General features: G+C 41.5%; 1 protein-coding gene across 3 annotated transcripts in view; it reads left to right on the forward strand.

The window, feature by feature from the left end:
* LOC142592667 (uncharacterized) overlaps window positions 1-24,399 on the forward strand; it is a 42,702-nt gene that overhangs the window by 10,157 nt on the left and 8,146 nt on the right. For 2 of the 3 annotated variants that reach the window (XM_075704233.1, XM_075704235.1), the window contains exon 4: window positions 17,513-17,605. In XM_075704233.1, the coding sequence (XP_075560348.1) occupies window positions 17,513-17,605 (93 nt within the window). Of the gene's footprint in view, window positions 1-6,903; window positions 11,742-17,512; window positions 17,606-24,399 lie in introns of those variants that run through there. The other variant, XM_075704234.1, reaches the window with a different exon arrangement.

Consider the following 24,399-nt stretch of genomic DNA (forward strand, 5'->3'; position numbering starts at 1 on the left):
AGTGCAAAATTGAATTTGAGAAACTGTGACCTTCGTTTCGTCTTCTAATAATGTACTTGTTACCACGATATTTTAAAAAATGGGGTTTTGAAAGGATGTTGTCATATTGACATGTGCATTTGCTTATTGGGTGACCATGTTTCTCCATGTAACAAATGTTGTCACTCAGCACAGGACGCACCTGCATGTTTTGGAGGTTTCTCAAATGTTGTCAATGGTTCATCCGCTGTCTGTTGTCACCGAACCTTGTGTAATCTGATTGCATGTATGCACAACACGAATTGTATAATACTTTCTGGAAGACACGGGGGCACCAGTGATTGCTCTGGAACCTCCAATGATTCATGTATGAAAGCCGATGCGCTTGACCCGCTGCAGATTTTCGATGATTAAAAATCTGGTTAGGACATGACTGCACCCCAGCTCTTTTGTTGGCTTTAAACAAATGTTTAAAGCCAACGAAAGAGCGGGGGTCTACCTACAACTGCGAAGGCCCGCCAGTAAACTCACTAGATGTCTCAGTGCTTGTACAGTGACCAGAGATGGCGCATGTGTTTGTGTAAATTAAGGAATGCGTGCTATTATTCCCCAAAACAGTGGCACCTTTCCCCATTTGGTATTGGTTTGCTGCATTGCGGCGAAGCTAACTTTAAAAGCAATACTGCCAAGTGAATCAGGCGGCCTGTTTTGGCATTTTGCTGCATTTTGTTTTATTTTACCCATCCAATAATTCAGCTAATTTCGTCAGTCCCATCAGGGTTTAATTAAGGGAAGTCACATCTGCAAACAAAAAATTGCTTCGATATATGCGATACAATGTCGGATCCCACAGTTTCAATTTCGCTATAGCTGGAGAATACAGTCGAACTCGTTTATAAAGAACTAGATAGTTCTGTGCAAAGTGCTTGTTATATCAGTAGTTCATTATATATATATAGACTCGCCCTTCAAACCCCCCCCTCCCCAAAGTTAACCGCACTGAAGCAGGCGTGAGCAGTTACAATTCGGCAGCACTTTAGTCGGAAAACCAGATTTTCAGTGTCATTTTTGTACATCGTGAATTTCTGTGCCTAGCTGCAAATGTGCACTAGAAACTTCTATCTAAAGAAAGAAATGCGGCGTAGTATAACTCCTTCGAAATGGCTCCCAGTTCTGATCACCTGTCATTTTCAAACTTCAAGTGTAGCCATCATTTTTTATTTCAGAGCTTCTGATATATTTTGCTGCAACTGGGTCATGAATGTATTCTGCACAAGAAAGTGAACCGTTCTAGTTGGCCGGAAGCATAAACTCCAGAAACTACTGCGGCATGCCGCCATTCTGCGAAGGTCTCGGACATCACGGTGTCAGCATTACGACGGCGCATCAGCCACACAAGAGTCGTAAAATTATGTTGTCTGTGTTGCTTCGCACAAAATACATGCGATGTTCAAAAGGTAGAATGTGAGCGTGAACCATTATCAGCAGTCGGAAATGCATAAACGTAGTGCCACCGAACCATGGTTACCTTATAATGGCGTAGTAAGCGCTGATCCTGTGTAACGTTGTGTGGCGGGAGCGTGTGGTGCAGCATTCTCAGCGAGTCAGGTTGCGTAAATACAGACACAGGAACGCTTCAGCAGCTGTTCTTATGGTGGAAGGTCATAGATGGTCATTCCAGATTGTTGAAATAGGCCTATTGCACCGATGGTGAATTATATCTGAGATCGTTATAAGAGTTCAACTGTATCGGGACCGTGCAACAAAATTGCAAATGAAAAAAAATGCTAAGCTGCAGAAAACCACACCTAACCATCACTGTGTTGCAAAACAAGGCAGCTGGAGACTCTTGCATGTGAATAGCCCTATTTGCTTGCCTTTGATGACACTGGGTTATTAAATACATTTTCTTGGATCTAGTGGCTTACAAAAGAGCTCATTAAAGGTTATAATTTTATAGGTATTTTGGCTTTTTACTTGTGGTTCACATCATATTTTGAGCTACCTGCAAACATAAATTTGCTTTGTTATATAGTTGCACTCACTTTAGTCAATCAAGGGAACAGGCAGGTTTCAGGAAGGGATGCTCTACAATGGATCACATCTATGTCATCAATCAGGAAATTGAGAAAGCCAGAAAGTACAATCAGGCTCTCTATATGGCTTTCATAGATTACAAAAATGCATTTGATTCAGTAGAGATACAAGCAGTCATAAAGGCATTACGTAATCAAGGAGTAGAGACCACTTACATAAATATCTTTGAAGATATCTACAGAGATTCCACAGCTACCTTAATTCTCCACAAGAAAAGTAGGAAAATACCTATAAAGAAAGGGGTCAGGCGGGGAGACACAATCTCTCCAATGCTATTCACTGTGTGCTTGGAAGAAGTATTCAAGCTATTAAACTGGGAAGGCTTAGGAGTGAGGATAGACATCTAATACCTGAGCAACCTTCGTTTTGCCGATGACATTGTTCTATTCAGCAACACTGCAGAGGAGTTACACCAAATGATTGAGCACTTTAATAGAGAGAGTGTAAGAGTGGGGTTGGAAGATTAATATGAAGAAGACAATTAAGATAATGATGAATAACTGGGCGAGGGAACAAGAGTTCAGGATCGCCAGTCAACCTCTAGAGTCTGTGAAGGAGTATGTTTACTTAGGTCAATTAATCACAGGGAACCCTATCATGAGAAGGAAATTTATAGAAGAATAAAAATGGGTTGGATCACTTACGACGGACATTGTCAGCACCTGACTGGAAGCTTACCATTATCATTGAAAAGGAAGGTGTATAACCAGTGTATTTTACCGGTGCTTACATATGGGGCAGAGGCTTGGAGACTGAGAGAGAAGCTTGAGAACAATTAAGGGCCGTACAAAGAGCGATGGAACGAAGGATGCCAGGCATAACGTTGAGAGACAGAAAGAGAGCTGTTTGGATCAGAGAGCAAACGGGTATAGCCAGCATTCTAATTGACATCAAGAAAAAAAAATGGCACTGGGCAGGTCATGTAATGCGCCGGTTAGATAACCGTTAAACCATTAGGTTTACAGAATCGGTACCAAGAGAAGGGAAGCACAGTAGAGGACGGCAGAAGATTAGGTGGTGTGATGAAATTAGGAAATATGTGGGTGCTAGTTGGAATCGATTGGCGCAGGACAGGGGTAATTGGAGATCGCAGGGAGAGGCCTTCGTCCTGCAGTGGACATAAAATGGAATGATGATGATCAGGATCCCTCATTTAATTGTCTGTCAGGTATAATCACCGTATTTCTGTGCACTTACGGTTCTCCTACCCTTCCTGTTAAAAGCGTGTCCAGATATAGCATGCATTTTTCAAAGTGCCGTACAGTTACAATGGACATTTCAAACATAGTCATGGTAAGAATGGGGTACATGCAATGTGAAAAAAAAAAGGGCTTTTTGAAGCACAAGAGGGCCATGTACTCTGCTTATTGTCACCAAGCCTGAGCTCGGTTGCACAATTGTAAATGTACATTCATCTATGGAAATTATCTGGTTGCACTGCAATACATCTTATCCACACATGCTCATCAGTGTCTGCTATTGGCTCCTAATAGCAATAACTCCTGTCTTCAATTGTTCCATAATAACTTGACGATACTGTTGGCCATCTATCCCAAAACTTTAATCATACTTTTTGAAGATTTTAGCCATCAATCAATCACATCGTGAGATCTGGGTTGCACTTAGCAAGAAATAACTCTGACAGCGGTTTTGTTGATGCATGCCTTACGTTCGGTCTAAAACAACTTGTTACAGAACCAATGCACATTATGGACTATTCATCTTACTCAACCTTGCTTTAACAATGCATGTTGCGATAATTTTCCCCCTTAAGAGGAAGCTTTAGCTCGGGCCCAACTCCGACGCGGCCTATTCAAATACATGTAAAACGCAAAAACGTTTTTATGAGGTAACCCCTGGACCGATTTTAATGAAATTTGTTGCATTTGAAAGAGAAAGTTGAATTCTAGTGACTGTTGGAAGCGGAATTTCTATTTAGGGCTTGAATTTTCTTAAAACCATTTTCAAATATTTGACCGTTTGAAAATAATAGAAGCACAATTTTTAAAAATTGATAGCTCTGTATCAAAAACAGATATCGCGGTTCTGTGAACGGCATCCATTAGATCATTGAAAGCGGACAAATTCGATATGTCATTTTACATATTACATGAATTTGTTACGTCGTTTACAAGGGTTCTGCAAAAGCTGTATTTCCATGGTACCAAATTTTTTGAGATTCATGTGTAATATATCAATTTTGTCCGCTTTGGATGTACTATTAGATGCATTTCACAGAATTGTATTATCGTTTTTCTTTTAGGAGTTACGGAGTTGTAAACTTGACAGTTTCGTTTTTTGAAAATTTCGGATTTTTGCTAGTTTTTAATAAAAGATTGACGACCTAACTCAAAAATTCAAAACCAACAGTCACTAGACTTTAAGTTTTTCTTTTAAATGCAACAAACCTCGTCAAAATTGGTGCAGTGGTTGCCGAGAAAAACGAATTCTCTTTTTACATGTATTTAGATAGGAGCACCCGAGCTAAAGCTTCCTCTTAACTATTTTGCCTATGTTTTAATGCATAGCACTATCACATGCGAAGTACTCAAAAGTAAGAATAATAAGAAAACACTTAACCTTTATGATAAAGAAGACTATGCTGCCATAATAGGGGGCTTACTAGTTTTTTTTAGTGCACTCCTTTTTTCAACATACAGCCAAAGATTGAAATGATCTGCCCAGCCACATCGCTCTGATGTTGGATCATTCGCACTGCCCTCAAGATGTATCACTTTTCATGAATAATTTGTACTGCCACATCATCGCCCAAACCTCGTGTAATGCTCCACCGGGGCCCTTGAGGGATAATAAATAAATAAATAAATAAATAAGGTCCAACCATGACGAAGATACTGCCTTCTAGATGAGCGAGTGCTGCATGCATATTTTGAAAGCCATGAGTGCTGATGTAATTGCCATTGATGTCACAAGACCCAGAGTCGGTGTGAACACGCCACACTGCGCACAACACCGCTAAGATTTAAAGGCTCAGCAGCTACTCTTCAGTTATCTGGAGACCATGGTTCATAAACATTTCATTTACGTTGTTGCATGCTGATAATTCATCGCGATGACGTTCAACCTTTCGAAACTTCATACTTTTTTGGTCAAAGCAACACAGAAAACTTACCTTTACAGTTCTTGCCTTGCTTAGCCTCGTGTGACTGATGCACAGCTATAAAGTTCATAATGGTGAGACCTTTGCAAAATGCCGGCATGTATGTCGCTGTAGTTTCCTGTTCCGGCTGACTGGAATGCTTCGTTCTCGTATCCACTCAAGTCCCATCGATTGCACAATAATCACAACCTCTCAAAGCAAAGTGGCTGCTGTGCTCAGGGTTTCAAATTAGCCAGTCGTCGTAATTGGGCAATGTTTTGAAAGAACTGTGATGTCTAGCTTCATTCTTTAAATGGACGTTACACACAAATTAGGCAGGCTTCGTAAATGAAAATTCACAATTACTATAAAAACTGAAATATAGGTAGAGTTTTCCACGATGCCCCTCATATTATAGCAATCTTTGGAAGAACTTCAATTGTTAGTTATGGTTCAGTTGGACAAGAAAATAAAATTGTGTACATCCTGAAATTGTGTAGATCCTGAAGACTGCTGGAATCAATGTTATGCTAAGCATTTTGCAGGTACCTGGCTATCTTGCATTATTTGGGGTCCCGCAAAGCAATACCAGGTAGACCAACATGTTGTGTAATATGAGTAGCTATGTCCGTGGGTTGCGAGCATACGTGTCTGTGACAACAGGAGCACGATGAGGACCACGTTGAAGATGATCATATAGCGGCAACGCCATGATTTGTTTGCCGGCTATTTGACACAGGCTTATAAAATAGGGATTGTTGCTTTCTGCATAGGTAGTCAACAAGTGGAAGTAAAAGAAACACGGATTATCAAGTCAGCAGTGACTTCGCAAGCATCGTGCACATTTTCTGCCGACGACCGCAGTTTTATTCATTGCAAAAGCAGTTCAATTCACTCATAAGCACCACCACATGTATTGCTTTACAAAGCAAAATGACTTGTCTTAACGTTAGAGGGGTTTTTAGCACTTTGTAATAAGATTGCAGCAGAGGAAAGATGTCACAAACTTTTGTATGTTTTTAAAGGTAAGCCTACATATAAGAAAGTATTGACATAACAACTACTTTTTGCCGAACTACGGAGTTCATTATGAACAGGTTCAACTGTAACCGATAGTATCGGACCCTGTATTTTCATTTCTAATGTAGCATTAGAATGCTCATTTAAATAAGGACTGGTCGACCAAATATATTTATTGACTTCACTTTATCCAATAAGTTGCTGCATCTGCTTAGTAAATAGAGGCTTGACTGTACTATGATTTTACTTTTGAAACTCGTTCGCTCTCTGCCCCCACTTGCTGCACTGGCTGTGGCATCACATTGCCGAGTATGGTGTTGCACGTGCAATCTCTGGTCGCAGTGCCCGCACTTCCATGGGGGCAGAATGCAAAAACGCTCACGCACCGTGCTCTGGGTGCACAGAGAACCCCAGGTAGTCATAGTTAATGTAAAGCCTTCAACTGTGATGTCCCTAATAACCAATAAAGTATTTTCGTGATTAGGAAGGAAGAGAGAAATCATACCATATGGGGGGGGGGGGGGGTGCATGCTGAAGTGTTGTAGTCATTTGCACAGACCAGCTGTTGTATGAAGAGCACCGTTCCCCTGTGCAGAATAACATCTGGTTAACCTCCCTGCTTTTCCCATTATTCCTCTCTCTCCCCCTCTTGGGACAATAAACCCCATAGTTTAACATTATTCCCCCTCTCTTCTCCACCACATTAGCCACTGATGGAAGAAGCAGTCAGCTTCCCGCAGCAACCCGGAGGTCTTCCAGCAGCTTGGACACAAGGCGGGCCGGCTCTCATTGGCACAGCTGCCATCTCTGCCCAAAGGTGTTCGCTTCGAAGGACCGCCTGGAAGCACACCTCAACACCCACCCTTCGTACTGTCCTCACAAGTGCGACCACTGCTCCGAGGTGTTCACCAACGTGCGGCTCCTGGAGTTGCACACCAAGTGGCACCACAAGTGTGCATGCCTGTACAAATGTAGCCTGTGCCTGCTCTCCTTCTCGACTGAGAGGTTGCTGACCGCACACCTCACGAGGCCGGACCAAGGGAGCAGCAAGGTCCGGTGCCAGCTGTGCTCAAAGTGGTTCGACAGTTGCCGGGCGCTGCTGGACCACAGGGCAGAGCACTTCGCACCTTGACGACTGCGATGTTGCCGCTCTTGCTGCATGACAGTTAATTTTCTTCCCTTGTACTCTCTCTGCCTCCTTGCGCAAGGCGACTCAGTTGTGCTTTAAGTCGGTGACATTTCCTGCAATAGCTTTTTAAGCTATCAAGCAGGAGTCATCTGCTTTTGCTCTGGTATCCAGAGTATCAGTTTTACCAAGAACATAGGTTATGAAAGAAAATACATGAAATACTGATTGTTGCAAAGTAAAACTCTCAGACCCCTCGAGTGACCCCCTTTCTTCTCGTTTGCTATACCAGTGAGTAATTTCTACTCTTATTTCGAAGAGGGGTAGCATTTTGCAGTGGGGTTTAGTTTGCTACCACATTTTCCAGCATTACTTGCTTGTTTCATTTGCAATGCAGCCAAAAAAGCACATTTGTTACGGTTATGCTGATTTTGCTACCACTGAACGGTGGTGCCATCTATCATCATTATGGCGAAAGGCACATTTCACGATATCAAACTGAACCCACAGCAAAATTCTGTCTGCAAAGCTTGAGAAGTAATCAGTCAGCAGTTCAGCATTGAAGAGACGTGTATAACTGGTGCATCTTTTATCTGCAACACTGAGGGCTACATAATACAGATTCCTGCCACCATCGTGAAACTATGGTGGTATTTGCTGCGCAGGCGCACAAACTGTTGCATTTAAAAGGACTGCTCCAGTGTACTTGTATCTATGTTGGTAAAACAATGAGCTATTTTAAATGTTGTGTTTTTCTGGATGTTAAAAGCCTACATAAGAGACTCTCCTGGCATGCTTTTCTTCATGAGCCCATCCTAGAGTTCACGGAATTTCAAGCTATGTTGTCTGTGGTCTGTTTTACACTTTGTGGAAATTAATGGCTAAAATGCCGTGCTGCTGACAACTTGCCTGTCATTTGCATTTTATCTGATGGCACATCTGTCCATTCTGCCAGTGATTTATTGATAGACAAGCTTGTCATATTGAAAACACATCTATAGATAAATTTGTTTCATACGCATCGGGACGATGCGTTTTCGGAGGGGGGACTAATGCCGCAGAGAGCTCTCCACATGCCAGGTACGAGCACTCTTGTGAGGCACCTTTGCAAGCGTCTCATCGCTAAAGCCCATTACTCGTCGCATCGCCATTAGAAGAGCGCCAGCAACGCCTCGCGCATGGCGATACAGCGCGTGTCTCCCGTGCACGCGCTCACGGCAGTGCCCGATTCTGCCGTCCAATGAGAAGCCACGGCGTGGCTCTTGGCCTTCGGGGCGCGTGAAAAGTGCGTTCGGCGGAGAGACGCGGTTGACTGTGGAATAGGCTGCTGTTAACTCTTCTTTTAAAAGTGTGTGAATGCTTAATATTGAGTTTCCGGGCACAAGTTCGCCCACAATAAACCAGTGTGTTTAGTGTGCTTCATTGAAGAGTGCTACAATATTAACATGGAACCAACGACATGAATGACTGAATAACTCGTTGAAGGAGTGGGGATGGGTAATCTAGTGAAACATTAGGTGTTAAAGTGATGAAAAGGTGGAATATAGATGAAAAGATGTGCAGTGAACTTTAATGCTAAGATTCCCAGTAAATGCATGTGTATTTAGGTTCCCCATGGCATGTCTGTGTGCTGGATGTTGTGTTGATGAGTTAATGAGGGAACACAAGCGTAGATGATTCTCCTCACTAAATTGCTCATTTGGGCTCGGATATCCAATGAAAGTTTAATTTTGCTGTGCGTTTTGTTTAACGCCATTCTATAGATGATACAGGACTTGCCTGTTTCATCCCAAATAAATCGTAACTACACCTCATCTGTGGAATTCCTTGTGCGTCGACTTCCGTTCGGCCCCGACGGCACCGGTCGAGTTATCTAGCGAGTTGGATTATACAAGGTGGAGAAAAAACGCAAAAAGTAATTCATTTGCCAGTATTTGCTCGATACTATCATGCCCCCGAGTCTAATGGGTGATCACTTTTTATTTTTCCAAAGTAGAAAACTAACGTATACATGGCTTTAGACCTCCTCAGCAAATTAGAAATCCAATGCACACCCGACGTTTTAGCAACAAACATATTTATTGCACAATAGCATTTGGTTTCTTAAAGTCAGCTTCGCCGCAATACACTCATGTTATGCTGCGAAGTGCACAAACGTCGTGAAGGGCAGTTTTGGTTTTGTAGCTAAGTGCACTTCGCAGGCAATTTTCGGCCCATTTTCCGTGAAAAAAGAAGGCGTACATTAGAATGGGTTAAATACCGTAATCAGACATTCTGAGTTATGATTATCGCTTGAAAATAATGCTGGGCAGGCTGTAAATAAGTATTTTCAACGGGGGCTGACTTGTTCAACCGATTCACTGCCCCCTGAGCTCTGCTGAGGCAGAAGCTGTCACTGAAGGGGTCACTGTCAGGCTCATCATAGGGGTCAAGTACATGCTTGCTGATTTGTCAAGCTTTAACTATCAAGGAAGGGCCAATTTTGGGGTCGAAATAACAAAAGTGTGCGGCCATAGAAATGTATGGGTGCCGACCGAGACCTTCTACCCCCCCCCCCACTTCCCCCCCACACACTCCTTTTTTTTTCTTCGACAGAAAATTTATGACATTATCATTCTGGTAATGCTTAATACACAGTGTTTTTTGTATAGCTGCCTATATGGTGATACCTCAGTACTGCTGAAGTGATTCTTCGTTTCATGCCACACATACACATTTTGATCATTGGGTTTCTAGGTGTGCATGATGATGAGGTACTGGTGACTTTCTGCTATGTGTTGGAGGATTGGTACAGTTGAATCTCAATGTAACAAATGAGGAAATCTAGGAAAGTAAATAAAAAATGTGCCTCACTGCTATAAGTATTTTAAAAATATGTGCTTAAAACAAATGTTGGGTGTAACAAATATATTTTCATGTATTGAGTGGCTTTATTATAACAAGATTCAACTGTATTTTATAAGTGTTGCGAGTCTTGCAGCCTGTTTTGGTGAATACGTTCTTGTGTTTTTGCTGCTATTAGGTAAAGAATTCTGGGTTCATATCACCTAATACCAAGAGCAGGTGTGTTTTGTGTGTGAGCTCTATGTTTTTATTCTTTTTTCATGTACAGAATGTGTAGTGTCAGCAATCTAGTCAGGCGTGGCATGGCACCGTCTTCTCCTGGCTTTTTAATTTCCTGTATGAAATGAACAGGGAATGTCAACCAGATTAAAAATACCTTTAATGTGGTTGAATGCAGTGTGACTGAAGAAGCTATACTGGTGGTGCTACAACTGTCTCTGGTGCCTCATAAACGGCAAGACGCATATGAGCATATTTAAACTCTCTATTATCAACACTTGTGGTGTGATCACTCATCTCAGACAACGAGCTTCACATTATATGCCAATGCAAAATCCCATACAAATACCTGGTGTATATGGTTGTGTGCAAACCACTCAGAGCTGCAAATTTTTGTTGTTCGGAGCATCCGACTTACCACATTTGTGCCTTTTAACAAATCAGCTAGAAAACGCTGATGTAAACACAAAAAAAGGCAGTTCTTGCACCTTGCAAGGTTGTCAGTTTGTAACGTACGTGTTAGTGCAGTATTTCACTCTTAAGATGGACTCGGATACTGCATAATGGCTGGTAAAAATGCATTCATAAATGTACAAGGCTTTGCTTTTTCAGTGATCTTGTTAGTCTCGACAGAACCGTGAAAATGTGTGTTGATATTATGGTAAATTTTTGTGTTCAGAGACTGTTGCAGGTCTGACTGTTCATGTGGGAGGGGAGGTTGGGTTGCTGCGATAAGAAAAAGTTGCTCACTTTTTAATTTGCTGCATTTTGCATGAACGTCACGTGCCACACACTTTAAACAGGTTACTCATAGTTTGAAGTGTTTTGTTTGCCAATATTTTCCAACGAAAGAAACGGCATATTTCTGTTTGCATATATTGTTGTATTTTGCGTATAAAACAGCATTGCTGTGATTATACACTTTTACTGATGGTCAGTGTGCAGTTATGTTCATAGCTTGCATAGTTCTGTGACTGTTCCATTCCTCACTTTCAATGTTATTAAGTCATTCCATTTGTGCTCACATTTCCGGTCATTATAGAAAGGTTTGTTGTGATTCTGCATATATGGGGTCAGTTGCGGCAGTTATGTCTATAGTTAGCGCAGTTGTGGAAATGCGCTGTTGCTCATCTTATTTATATCTCATTTAATTTGTATTCAGCTTTTCCATGTTTTTAGAAATGCTTGTTTTGCTCCCGAGTACATGCGAGTTCTTAGTCGGTGCTCGTTATTTCTTTCTAGCTCTTGTTGTTACCTTCAGTTTGGAAATAAACGAGGTATCCTGAAACCATTCCATATGCCATGGAAAGTGTTTGCAGTTGAAATACATAAGCCTCCTGCAGCTGTGACATTCTTCTTCAGCTTTTGTGCGAGTCATGCTTAGTGTTGTTTGCGTGCATTGCAATTTGCCACTCTGGAATACTCTGTTTAGCTATAACATGTACCAGTCGTCCTGAACTAGCACTCTTTCGCTTAACTGGAAGGGTTAGCTAGCAGCTGACCTGCTGCAATAGCCGAGTGGCTACGGGTGTTGTGGTGCTCAGCCCGAGGCCATGGGTTTGAACCCGTCCACATTTTGATCGAGTGGAAGGGAGGGGGGGGGGGCAGAATGCAGAGACACTTGTGTACTTAGATTTATGTGCACATTAAATAACCCGATGTAGACAAAACTAATCCCAGGTCCCCCACTACAGCATGCCTCGTAATCATAATAACCAAAAATTTTAATTTTCCTATGTCAGAATGCATCACAAGCTGCAGTCTTAGAGGTGGCTAAAAAAACTGGTTTTGAGAAAATCAAATCAAATCGAAATTTATTTTGCAAAAGTCATAGAATTTGTGTAATTCTAACACTAGTATCCTCCATGGGCACAATCTGTAATTTTTTCTTAGTATGCTTCCCTTCTATGATATGTCAGGAGGCACTGGTAACTGATGGTATTTGCTGCCATTGGTATGCAGGCCACTGGAAGGGTAAGAGAATGCAAGGATAACAATAGAAAATTTGTGATGATGTGTAATTCCTTTCACTTAAAGCTTCAGAATCAATTTTCTTTTTTTTTTAGCTCGTGATCAACTCTAATTTCCTTATTTCTCTCATTGGATGACCACTGTACTGAATTTAATGAAGTTTGTTGCATTTAGAAGAGAAACATAATTTCTGGAAGCTTTAGGGAGCAGAATTTTTATTTAGGACCTCGTACATTTTACGTGAATTGCTGATAACTGGCAAGTTCTGGAAAAAATAATGGAAGCTTGAAGTTTACAAATCTATAACTCTACACCGAAAATGGATGTCACAATTCAGTAAACGGCGGTGTTTTAGCATCTCTGAGATACAAATGTGATATATGAATTGATAATTTGTGGGAAATTGTTACAATGGTCACATCTGTTTTGCAGAAGTCTTACTCAGAAATTAGTTGTACATTTCAGAGAGGACTATAATACATCAATTATATCCCCTTTAGATGTATTATTAAATGGACTTTACAGAATTGTGATATCATTCTTTATTGATGAATTAATTACATGTTGTAAACATGACGTTTCAATTTTCTGAAACTTTCTAATTTTCAAGAATATTTCCGAGAAAATTGATCACATGTAGTGAAATTAAATTTATATTCAAGTTTGCGTGCGAATGCGCTTTGCATGTATGATGCGGTGCATTAATGTAAAAGTTGCATGACAATAAAGTTGTAACCTCTGTGATGGGTAAACTATTCCGTGAGGTTGCATGTTGCATATGATGAAAGTAAACGAAATTGTACACATTGCTGTTTGTTGTGAAGCATTGATGCTTTTTAAGCTTCACTTCACATAGACTCCAACGAGTATTGGGTCTGCATATTTTTTTTTTCTCTACCCTTTAATTCCTCATCATTGGTTACACCTGTAGTTGCATGCCAAGCCTGTTGCTAGGATAACCTCACTAGTTATGGTTAAACTTTTAAACTTTTGTGACATACTAGTACATGTTCACAGTTTGCTTGTGATGCATGCTTAGATTATGCAAGGTTTGTAGACAATGGATAAGCTGCGTAGTGTGAACGAAATGACGCCGAGTGTTCAAAGAGCTTTATTGTCCGAGACTGGTGGTCTGGGATGAGGTAGCACGAGCTTTCTGAGCAGTTTGTTTCAGAAGACCTAAAATGAGTATATTTTTGCTACTGTACTTTTACTGATCTCTGTGTGCACGAATTGTTATAGCTATTTAAAATATATTATACTAGGTAATACAAAATAACAGAAAGAGTAAAAATGTAATAATCTGAGAAATGTAGGTGAAGTGCTAGAAGGTTTTGCAGAAATGTGGATAAAAACGCTGGATATATGTTAATAAAAAATTATCTTATATCCGGAGTAACATTTGTCATCAGTGAGAGGCGTTCAGTTTGTGTCAACGCTTATAGACATTTTCATTTTTATTTCATGTGTGATGCCATCGTGAAACGTTATATAAATGGTTTCTCACTTCCATTCTCAGTGATGTCAAATTATAACAGGGTCCCAAAAGGCGGAACTTGTTCATATCTATCCACAACACATCTGTACTTTTCAAGTAATTAATTTTTTGACTTTTCAGTTACATTTGGGGGGGATCACTATAAATACTCCATTTCACACATATCAAGAAAAACAATGAAGACTAGAGAGACTTCCCTTGGCACTCACAGTTGACAAAAATGCACCACATATGAATATATAGGTGTGGGTCATAAACTTTGATGATGTAACATTAAGCCTCATAATCTCATGACCAAAAATATTGCTTGAATATTGTATAGTTCTCAGCCTAATAACAACCCAGACAAACAGAGTTGCATATTTGTGCGACCACTGACCACAGTTCATGTTGAACAGCTCCTAGATCCTGAAGCACACTGGCACATGCATAAAAGGTTACAAAAGAAGCAGAAAAGACAGCTCTTCACTCAATGAAATTGTTCAATAAAATTGTTCAATAAAGATTTTTTGGCTATGAGTGAAGCGCTGCCCTGTCTGCATTTGTGTAACCTCTTGTGTGTGCGCTGATGCACTTCAGCAGTTCAATGTGACCTTTAACCAACTAGCCAAACTTGCCATCTAGTGGCCCCAGTGGACTGCTAGCGCTTTAAACCAAAACATTGTGCATTACATACTAGCAAGTGTGAAGGTGTACAAATAGTGTGTGATATGGTGTAATTTTACTTCCACAATGCCTATCTCTATCACATAAAGAAGTTATTCAGCAGAAAGCGCCACTTATCCAGAACAACTCACTGCAAAGATGTGGACAGAGGATTCTATGACTGCACAACCTGTGTAACTTCCATTGCATGACCTGCTACGTATTGAACAGAGTGTACATATGTGACTTTTCCTATTCAAGTGTGCGGTTGCCCCTGTCTAAAGTCCGAAACGTTTTTCTTGCATTTCAGAACCTGTTCAGCTGGCCTTCGCACAGCAGACATGCTGCTTTTCTGTTTTTTTATCCTGATAGCAAATGCAAGTTATGAAATGCCTGGCTTCAGGTGCTCACTACGTTTAAACCATCATAAACACAAGACATGCTCTTTGTCTACTTATGTGGGTTCTTATGTGGAGATTGCAGGTTTGAAAGTTTCACTGTTACTTGCGATGTGCTGCCAACACGTGTGTGCATTGTTATTCCTATAAATTTTTTGTTGTTGCCTTTAGTGTGCATTTTCATTCCATGGCTCTGACTATGTGAAATCATGCCATTTATAAACTGTTGATGACTTGCATGAGGGCAGACTTGCAGTTTATGGTGTGTGACAGGGCCTCACACCTGACCCTGTTGCAAATTTTAGTTACGCACTAGAAGTTGTGAAACACCATCGAGGGAGCATTTACCAAAATAATTTTTTGACATCAGTTCATTACTGGAGGAGATAGAATTGACCTGTCTTGTTACCATGTTACCAGGAGGCGAGCGTCACTGTGAACAGACACAGAGTCTCTCCCTTTGCCTCGACTTGTGCTCTTTCCTTGCATCCTCCGATAATGGAGCCTAGGGACTGCATCATGTTCACGTGACAAGCTCTGCCTTCTTTTCTTTTTTCTTTCTTTTTTCTTCCTTTTTTGCTGTGCAGCAAATTTCCAGTGGCAGCATTATGCATTCTGCATTGAATGGTTAACCAGTCATATTGCTATGGTCGGTGATGTTGCAAACAGTGCCCCTTTCGTAGAGGCATTTGTGTGTGTGGCCTTGACTTTCTTGCATAAAGCGTGGTTGTCTGAGGAAGGATGCGTGGTCTTCTGTTTGAAATTTCAATCATTTCCAGAAAGCCGTTTCATACTTTGCAGAGCACAAACACCACTGTGTGATTTGCATGCTGTGCTTGTTTATTTGCAATGCCCAAACCTGGTGAGAGGCCCTTTAATATTGTGCCTGGTGGATATTAAATAGTTAATACCAATTTACAAGTGGACTGTTTTTCTCAGTGTCACATCTGCTGTGCTGTGTGTTTTATGCTGTATTTGGTAAGGAGGTCCTGTAGAACTCACAAGCTATTGCATGTTGCAGAAGCCTGATAAATTAATTCTGGCACAGTGTGTAGACTACTAGAGAGCCCCATTACTCCACGCATCAGTTTAATGGGTCCCACGACAGTATGCCCTTTGTTCACTGTCTGTGTGCTGGTGTCTAGGTATCTTCTTGCAGTTCGTTATATGCTTATGTGTCTGCGTTCTATGGATTGAGTGATTGACAATCAAATGCTGCTGTAGTTGTGGCCTCCCAGACCTTGTTTTCACGTTTGAACTTTGCTCGAAATTTAGGGCCGTGTTTAGGAGAAGGATGCCTGCTATGCCCTTCCCACACTTGTGCCTAGCTTTCATGTCAGAATGGCATTGGAACCATGCGTTGCAACCCTCTGAAACATCTCCTGGTCTCAAAAAAAGAAGAAAAATGAAAGCTGCCATGGTGCTGTGGTTAGAACCCCCAAGTCCTTGGCTAATCCTTCTGAGTGGGTATGTGACCCTAACATCTACCCTTGAGTCACCAGCTTGTCTCAGAAGTTGTAGTACTGGCATGCTAGTGTTGTTCTCTACTGCCACATGGTATCACTGACCGATCGCAGATTAGATGTCTGGTATTTCAATTGCACTGGAAGGCAGTGTTTAACTCCCTTCCACATATAACGCAACGTTGTAAGAACTGGGAAGAATTCTCTGACTTCTTGTGTTTATGATGAAATGATAGTGCGTCACATGTGAAAGAAAGGTATGTCTCATGTCATTTGGTGTATCATTAGGTCTCATACTTTTATGTTGCAAAATCTGGCACATTTCTTACATGGCAGATCATGACCTTGTCACATAGCACATTTCAACCTATATACTACCAAATGAGTGGAGTGACACTTTCCCAATCAGTGGTAACAGTTCACTGCTTGCTCTCCTTACCAAAAATGTAGTGCTATGTCATATACTAGAAGCCAGAAAGATGTTCAAATAATATGTTATTGACTTATCCTTACGTCCACATGTTGTTGCAGTATGTGAAGGAGTTATTCTGTATAAATATATTGCAGATCGAAAGGAATTGCAGTGCAAGTTGTGATGAACAAGACTTCGGTGACCGCATTATTAGCTTAGCTTCTGGAGTGCTGCGTGCTAAGTATGAAGCAGTGTCATCCAAGTAAATTCAGCCAATAGCCACCATATTTAAAAGTGGACATGAATGTAAATGAAAAGGGGCAAGGACATAAAGCAAGTAAAGGAAAGATCAGCTTGTATTTTGAATGAAACTAGGCTCACTGATTTGGGTACAGCTGTAATACTCGGCTAAGATGTTCATGACAGTATTATCTAGTGACTAAGCAAGTTTATTTACCACGTTCATAAAGTGTAGCAAGGCCCATTAAATGGGCATATGCCGTAAAACAGGCAAACATGCAGCAAAAGGGCATGTAACCTGCTCAGGCCCTTATATATTTATGGCCTTGTTGCTAAGCCTTCTCCTCCCTTATTTTGCTTCAATATACAACCGTAGAAGTTCAACATTCCAGCTAGAAGTTGCTCTTGTAAAAAAAATTATTTTGAGATGAGGTGTTATACCTTACACCTATGCAATATTTTTAAAGGTACTAAAATCTTTAAACTTTTTATTTTACCAGTTCCAGTTATATCAAAAGAGCCAGTGCCATTAGAGGGATCCAGTTGTGAAGCTGATAACCCCATCGTGCTAGAACAGTTCGACCAAGTTCCCGGTGAGCACAGATTCATTTTTTGCTGTTATATGCCTCGCTTATACAAGGTGTCCTAGCTATCATGTGCCGAGTTTTAAAAAAAAGTCTGTATCATTGTATGTGAATAAGACCAAGTGTGTGATGTTGATAGCCTTGTTGAGAAACTGCCAGCAATATTATTGTTCCTCACATACTATTGTTTAATTAAAAGTAATTATCTGACTTTGAAATTGCTGACATAGTTGTCAAGGTGTCAATTGGGTGGTTCTAGAGAATCGTGAGACACACCAAAATGATGTGTTTCTCATTGCACGTTTACATTTTCAAGCAAATAGATGAATCCCATGGACTATGAAAAATACCATGCGACTGCACACCTCTGCACACAAAATGGCAGTGCCACTAGGCAGTTTCAATATAAAAAAAGCAAGCTGTTCATCTCAGGCTCGCCATTCATGGCAGTGCATTCCATTGGTCTTGATATATAATAATCATTGGTAGCTGTTCACACATTGTGGACACGTGCTGCTATCGCCACCGCTTGCCCAGTAAAAGATGAATGGCTTGCTTTCTCAATGAAACTGTTTGATGGCGCTGCTATTCTGCATGCGGGGGTGTGCAACCACATGGAATTTCTTATATTGCGTGGGCTTTTTCTATTTGCTGAGAAAAGTAAACATGCGATGGGTGCACCTTATTGGAAACGCCTCATTTTGACGTCTGACGATTTACGGCAACCACCTGATGGACATCTTGACAATCAGAACAGTTTAAATATTAGCTAAATAAGTTTATTAATTGAATGCAAGTGACTAAATTACTGGCAGTTACTCAACAAGACTCTAAACAACATTGTCACGAACAAGAGCAGACGATGCTTTGAGCATGTCTCACCTTTGGCGCGTAGAAAGTAACGGTGAAGATCGGTGCTGAGCTCTTGTGTGCAATGGCTGCCACGAGGAATAAAGAAGGGGCAGTCCCTTTCTGATCTCCGCAGCCTTCACATGTGTCTTTTGCTGTCCTGGAACCCATAGAAAGCAGACAGCCACAACGGCACGTCACAAACATGCACTTGGTTTTATTTGTGTATAATAATCAGTGTTTCAAAACTCGGGGCATGGTAGTTGGGACGCCCTGTATAGTTTATTTGATTAAAGAGCTGTATCTATTTAAAGGGCCTCTTGCCAAAACCCACAGGAAATTTTTTTTATTCACTAGATATTGTCAATATGTGTGTGATAATATTAGCAGTGTGATTGCTATGCCATTTCTTCCCAGATGGCACCAAGAGGTGAGACCTGCTACAGCCTATATACTATATTTTGGCAAAACTAATAATTCGTGCCCAGCCGGCACCTACGAGTTGTTTTTTGCAGTCTTTCAGAGAGAAAGAGATAGAAAAACAACCAAACTTTAATTCTGTGTTTCAGCTTCTCACAGTCATATAGCACTGCATTATACAGTAGGACGTTGTTAATACATCGCCAGTGGTGCCGCTGCTGCGCCAATTCAGCTGAAATATGCAGAGAAGCGAACCCTGCTACATCCTGTGGCAATTCAGCAAAATATGAGAAATCTGCGCCCACCCTGGGTGTTGAAAGGGTTGCTCGAGCTTTTGAAAATGGAACTTAGTTCTCAAGCGCCGTTTCTCCGCACCATCAAAAGCAGCATGGCATGGACCAGCAGCTGCATTAACTTCGCAGTAGACCGTGTCAAGCCTCCCCAATAAAGCGTGCATCGTACCACTATTTCGGATTTGAGCTGTTGTCTATTTGCAATACCTTCCACCCAACCGCGCGTAAGTTCAGGGTGTCTACCAACCGGGAAAACCGGGCATTCTCAGGGATTTTGAATAATAACGTACAGCGCTAAAGACAAGGACTGCGAAGACGACATACACAGCGCTGACTTCCAACAGCTCAAGCAACCGCCCTAGTTCACTTCCATTTTGAATAGTCTGGAAATACTCAGGGAAAACTGAAGGAATTTGTGCTTCTACCAGGAAAAATTAGCTGTAATTTTAATAAAAGGGAGCGAAAGTCGCAGTAATGCTGGCTCGCGTAACAGAGAGGAAACGTAGCGAATTGTCTTTTGATGCCGTGTGGTCGGCTGCCGACTTTCCGGACGCCCGACGGCTCCGCGGCATCACCACGTACCCCATAGAGTCGATGTCTAAGAACGTCTGATATTTCGGACACAAGAGCCCTTCACCGTCCGATTTGCGGGACTTATTGCCGTGACCGCAGGTCCGAAATGGCATTAATCAAAGCCACCAATGCCGCCGTTTTGATTACCTCGCCGCCGTGGTAAACGCTAGGCCTATCTGCTTCAACGTTCGTTATTAAGCTTCTTGCCGTTCGGCGCGTTGCATAATGCCGGTTCCCAAAAGTCACAACTTTGCCTTAATGCAAAATTGCCACGTGGTACAGCATAACAAGCGTGGGCAGGGCCAATTGTCACGGAACACAGTATTTATTCCTTAATTATATACGCGTCCATCCGCCATCTCCTGTCACAGTACGGGCGCCGATATGCCTAATAAGCGTTCTGGTAGGCCTTTTCAGATGTGCCTGTAGCGATTTGAGCCTTCAATGGCAGTAAAAGACGTGCGTTCATTTTTTTTTTTTTTGGACTGCCCGATTTTACTTGACGTTTTCACAGCCCTTAGGGAGTCCGAAAATTCGGACGTATACTCTACAGCTGACGAAGAGGGTCCTCCAATGGTCCGTGGGACGAACGCGCAGTGGAAGGAAGGAGGACGAGAACAGAAAACGCATTGAGGAATGAACGGGAAAGGAAGGCTGCCGCCACTTTTTTCAAGGAGCTTGAGCTCAAGAAACAAAGTGCTGGCTGACGCCGGAATGCAGGTGTCCCTCATCCAAAATGAAATAAACTCTTTAAAGCAGTGAAACGCAACCCTGAGGCATTGCGCGCGGGCTGAAAATATGTCAGAAGAGTTGAGGTTGACACACCAGCTGTCGAGAATCTTATTTGTGACAAAGTTCGGGCCTCACACCAATGAGCTTGCTATAAATTGATAAAAGTAGCTCATATCACCTTCAGTCGCGGCGGCCACATTTATAGACGCGACCTATTTTCGCCATTTCTGTGCAGTGGTAGCAATTAAGGAATAGAGCATGACATTAGCTTACGGCAAGTTGAACATTCTGATAACCCAAATTACTTCCATTTTGCTTCTGAGTGGTATGTAGTGTGAAGGCACTACCATGTTTTACGTGACGCTTGATGTGGGGCATGTCGGTAGCAACCTTGAAATATATATATTTTCTTTCTTGAAATGCTTGAGGCTAATGAATAACTTGTGCATGTAATTCAAGCGGCAGAATTAATCCTTTTTATGAAGAAACGTAGCATGACTGACTTTTCTATATTGAAATATTATATTACTCTGTAATTATAATGACTCATCATAAAATGCTCAAAGAGTCATTCTATCACCTTGATTTGCTTTCAGTGGAGTCTCAAGCACCACCTATGGTTCACACATATGTATGGACAGTCGATCATAATTCGTGACTGAAGTTCTCGTTTTTATTCGTATTTGAAAATGTTTCAGTCGATTTGCAGTGAGTGTTGCCATATTTTTTAGTTATTTTATTCGCTGTGCATTTTACTAACCCCTCACTTCAGATATTTTTTAAATAAAATAAATTATGCTCCTTACTATTCAAACTGGATTAAGTCATTTTTTAGCATGCTTACTAGAGAGTGACAGCATCGGGCGACACAGTGTCAGCCTGTCTTGACGTAAAACAAAGTTCTGCGTCACTCAGGGAATTTTGCAAAGGCACTCGGGGAAAGCCGGGAAAACTCAGGGAATTTGGAAATGTCAACTTGGTAGACACCTTGAAGTTGCTTAGGCAATGGTACAGCTTCACTTTTCAGGCAGCAGCGACCGACCGCGCTTGCACCAAGCCAGACCCGAGCTCCCCGCCTCTATGGCCGATGTGAAATGGTATTCAAAGTTTTGGACACTGTATGTTGTCTTGTTCAATATTTATAACAATGTGCACGATGTCACACACATGGCAGCTGTGAATAATATTTCCACTGTTCAGTTGGTCGCCTATCCCTCCCTCTTGGTGGTAAAGCAAGTTTAGGTATAGTGGTTGCTAAGATTTTGGTCGACTCCGCAACAAACAGTGGCTTTCGCCATTGGATACTGACAAAGTGTTGCTGATTAGGTCTAGCTGCATCATACGGCCGTAAGAAAAATTTAATGCCATCCGATAGGGTTGCAGCCCCACAGTAGGTTGTCACGGCAAGGTGGCCTCCGGTGTGGTCGGACCAGTACACTGCCTTGGTGATCGGGTGGGAGATCGCGGGCTAGGCTGGTGGCCAGAGGCCACGATCTGGTTCATGGGTGACGATACGGTGGCACGTACCACAACCGCTTTTGCCAAAATGATTTCGCGCCTAATCGGACAGCGTTGCTGAGTCCAAGGTCACTCGTATGTACCTGCACTTCATGATGGCATATGTGACACACACCGAGCTGTGGGTCGCGTGAAAGTGAATCGCCCCCACGATGTCGACCATCGTGATATTTCAAGTATGTGGTATATCGCGGAAGCACAGCACAGGGCAAAATTAAGTACATTTTTCATACTGCTGGTAGGGCTTCTAAATAGGAATTTAAATATTTTTCCCACCAATGTTGCTGTTTTTAGACTGACCACGCAATTATTCAGATGTTCTTGCAAGAAATTCAAAAAGTCTGTAGGCGACTGTTTTCAGCGTCAAGTTTGACACTCGGTATTCGAAATTAACATTCAGTGACGAAAGTCCTGACACAGGCGAACGCACCATGTGATGTAGGTGATTATGTATATAGCTTGACAGCCTAGATGTATGGCGGAGCTCATAGCAGCTAAGCTGCTGCCTTCTTTCGGCTGACATTTCCCTGCAATAAGCTATGTCTATTGTGGGTGGGGGTCTTTGTCTAGACTCCCACCTATGTATGTGAAATTATCCTACTGAGGGTCAAATTTGATGATAATTATCTTGGAACGGAAGTGTTCTTGAACAATCAAACTAAATGTAGTTCTTTTCAAGATGATCACTCAAGTTTTAAATCTAAACATATATACCATAAACCGTGAAAAAAAAGACAGTCTTATTTGCTGGATCTACCAGTGCAAAAAAAAATTGTGTCTGCCAAAGCATATAAACTACTGTGCAGGCAACTATTCGTGCAGATAGCATTAGTTTTATCAAAATTACCAACTTCAATATTGTAAGACATTTATAATTTGGAGACAACGACATTGCAAGAACAATGCAAAAATTAAAAAAAAATTTAATAGGCAATTCATTCAGGGAGGTAAAGAAGGAAGGTGCACCTATATTAGGCTGTGCTGTATTACACCAGCATACCTGTTTTTCACATAGTTCTTCGTCTTAAAGCATACATTTATAGCAACTAGATCACACTAAATATTCTTATACTGCCTCTGAAGTTTACTTGTAGCACGTCAAATGGATGCCTCCATGCATTTCTAAACCATTGAAGTGCTCTTTAAGCACACCTTATACCTCTGCCACACGAGCACGTGAAAACTCTTTTGCATAAGCGGTCTTTTACCAAATTTAAAGACCTTTTATTGAAGAGGTGTTGCATAGCAGACACGTGGCAGCGACAATCTATTTTTAGTGTTTCCTTCTGGATATGCTATACAGAAAGCGTGGCACTAGCGTTCGAAACACAATCAGCCAAATAAAGTGATGTATCTCGAAATATGAAGTGAAAACTTATTTTATTACACTGTTTTCAAGTCAATTTAAAAACACCACATTAAGAGACGTTAATGTAAAGATTTACTGTAGTAGTTTAGAGCGTTCGACTTGCTTTCGAAACCCGTTTGACCTGCTTACAAGGGTGCAGTAGAAAATTAGCATTACTGGTATTACTACACCTTCTGCAGGACATAAAAATATTTTTTACCATGAGCCTAGGCAACAGAAAAATGCACATTTGCTTAGTTTTTTTTTAAATATATGATAATCGTTGGCGCCCACTGGTTTCTAGACTACTCCTTTTCAACCGTAAAAGAGATCAACTAACTACACTTCCAGAAAACGCCACTTCTGAAGAAGAGATCGCTCCCTGTTGTGTGTCTGTTGGTAAAACTTTTTTTTCGGAAGAAGTCTTTTTGCTCAGAAGACTTTCGAGTGCCCATGTGACAGGGGTATTAGACACCACTGCTTCGTCACAATCCATAGTCAGCACTTCGGTGAAGGGGAGGGGGAATCATGTTTAGTGTTTGGATTGAGTTTATGAACCAGCGACCACTTACTACTCTCACAGAGCTTTTCCACTGCAAAAGCTCAGTATACTATTATAGCTTGCAATCGCTTTCATAAACTTGCTCCGAAGGTCCGTCTTACTGCTACAAAATGCATTTTTAGCTGCTCCAAAAGTTGCTCCGAAATGGCACACACCGGTAGCATCACTGCATGCGTTCCTGTGTGCTGCATTTTCCCAACTCTTATGCTTCGAAGCAATGTTTCTGTTTAGGCTTTTAATGTCCTGTGTATTTGCAATATAGTGACGCACCATGTTGCCACCTCCGAAGCAAGGCGTATATGAGGTGTGTATGCATTCGGGCTCCTCTCTCGCGTTTCCCTCTGGATGTGCTTTGCCATCTAGTGGCATCACCGCGAAGTCCGCGCTTGGCATGGGAATGTATATTCAGACAAAGTTGTCTGAATATATATTATGCAGGTTAGATTCTGCCGAGGACCAGAGAAACTTTAGCAAATTTACTCTAAATGCCTGGAATATACTCTAATAG

The sequence above is a fragment of the Dermacentor variabilis genome, chromosome 9 (genome assembly GCF_050947875.1).
Source record: "Dermacentor variabilis isolate Ectoservices chromosome 9, ASM5094787v1, whole genome shotgun sequence".
In the NCBI taxonomy this organism is placed as follows: Eukaryota; Metazoa; Arthropoda; class Arachnida; order Ixodida; family Ixodidae; genus Dermacentor; species Dermacentor variabilis.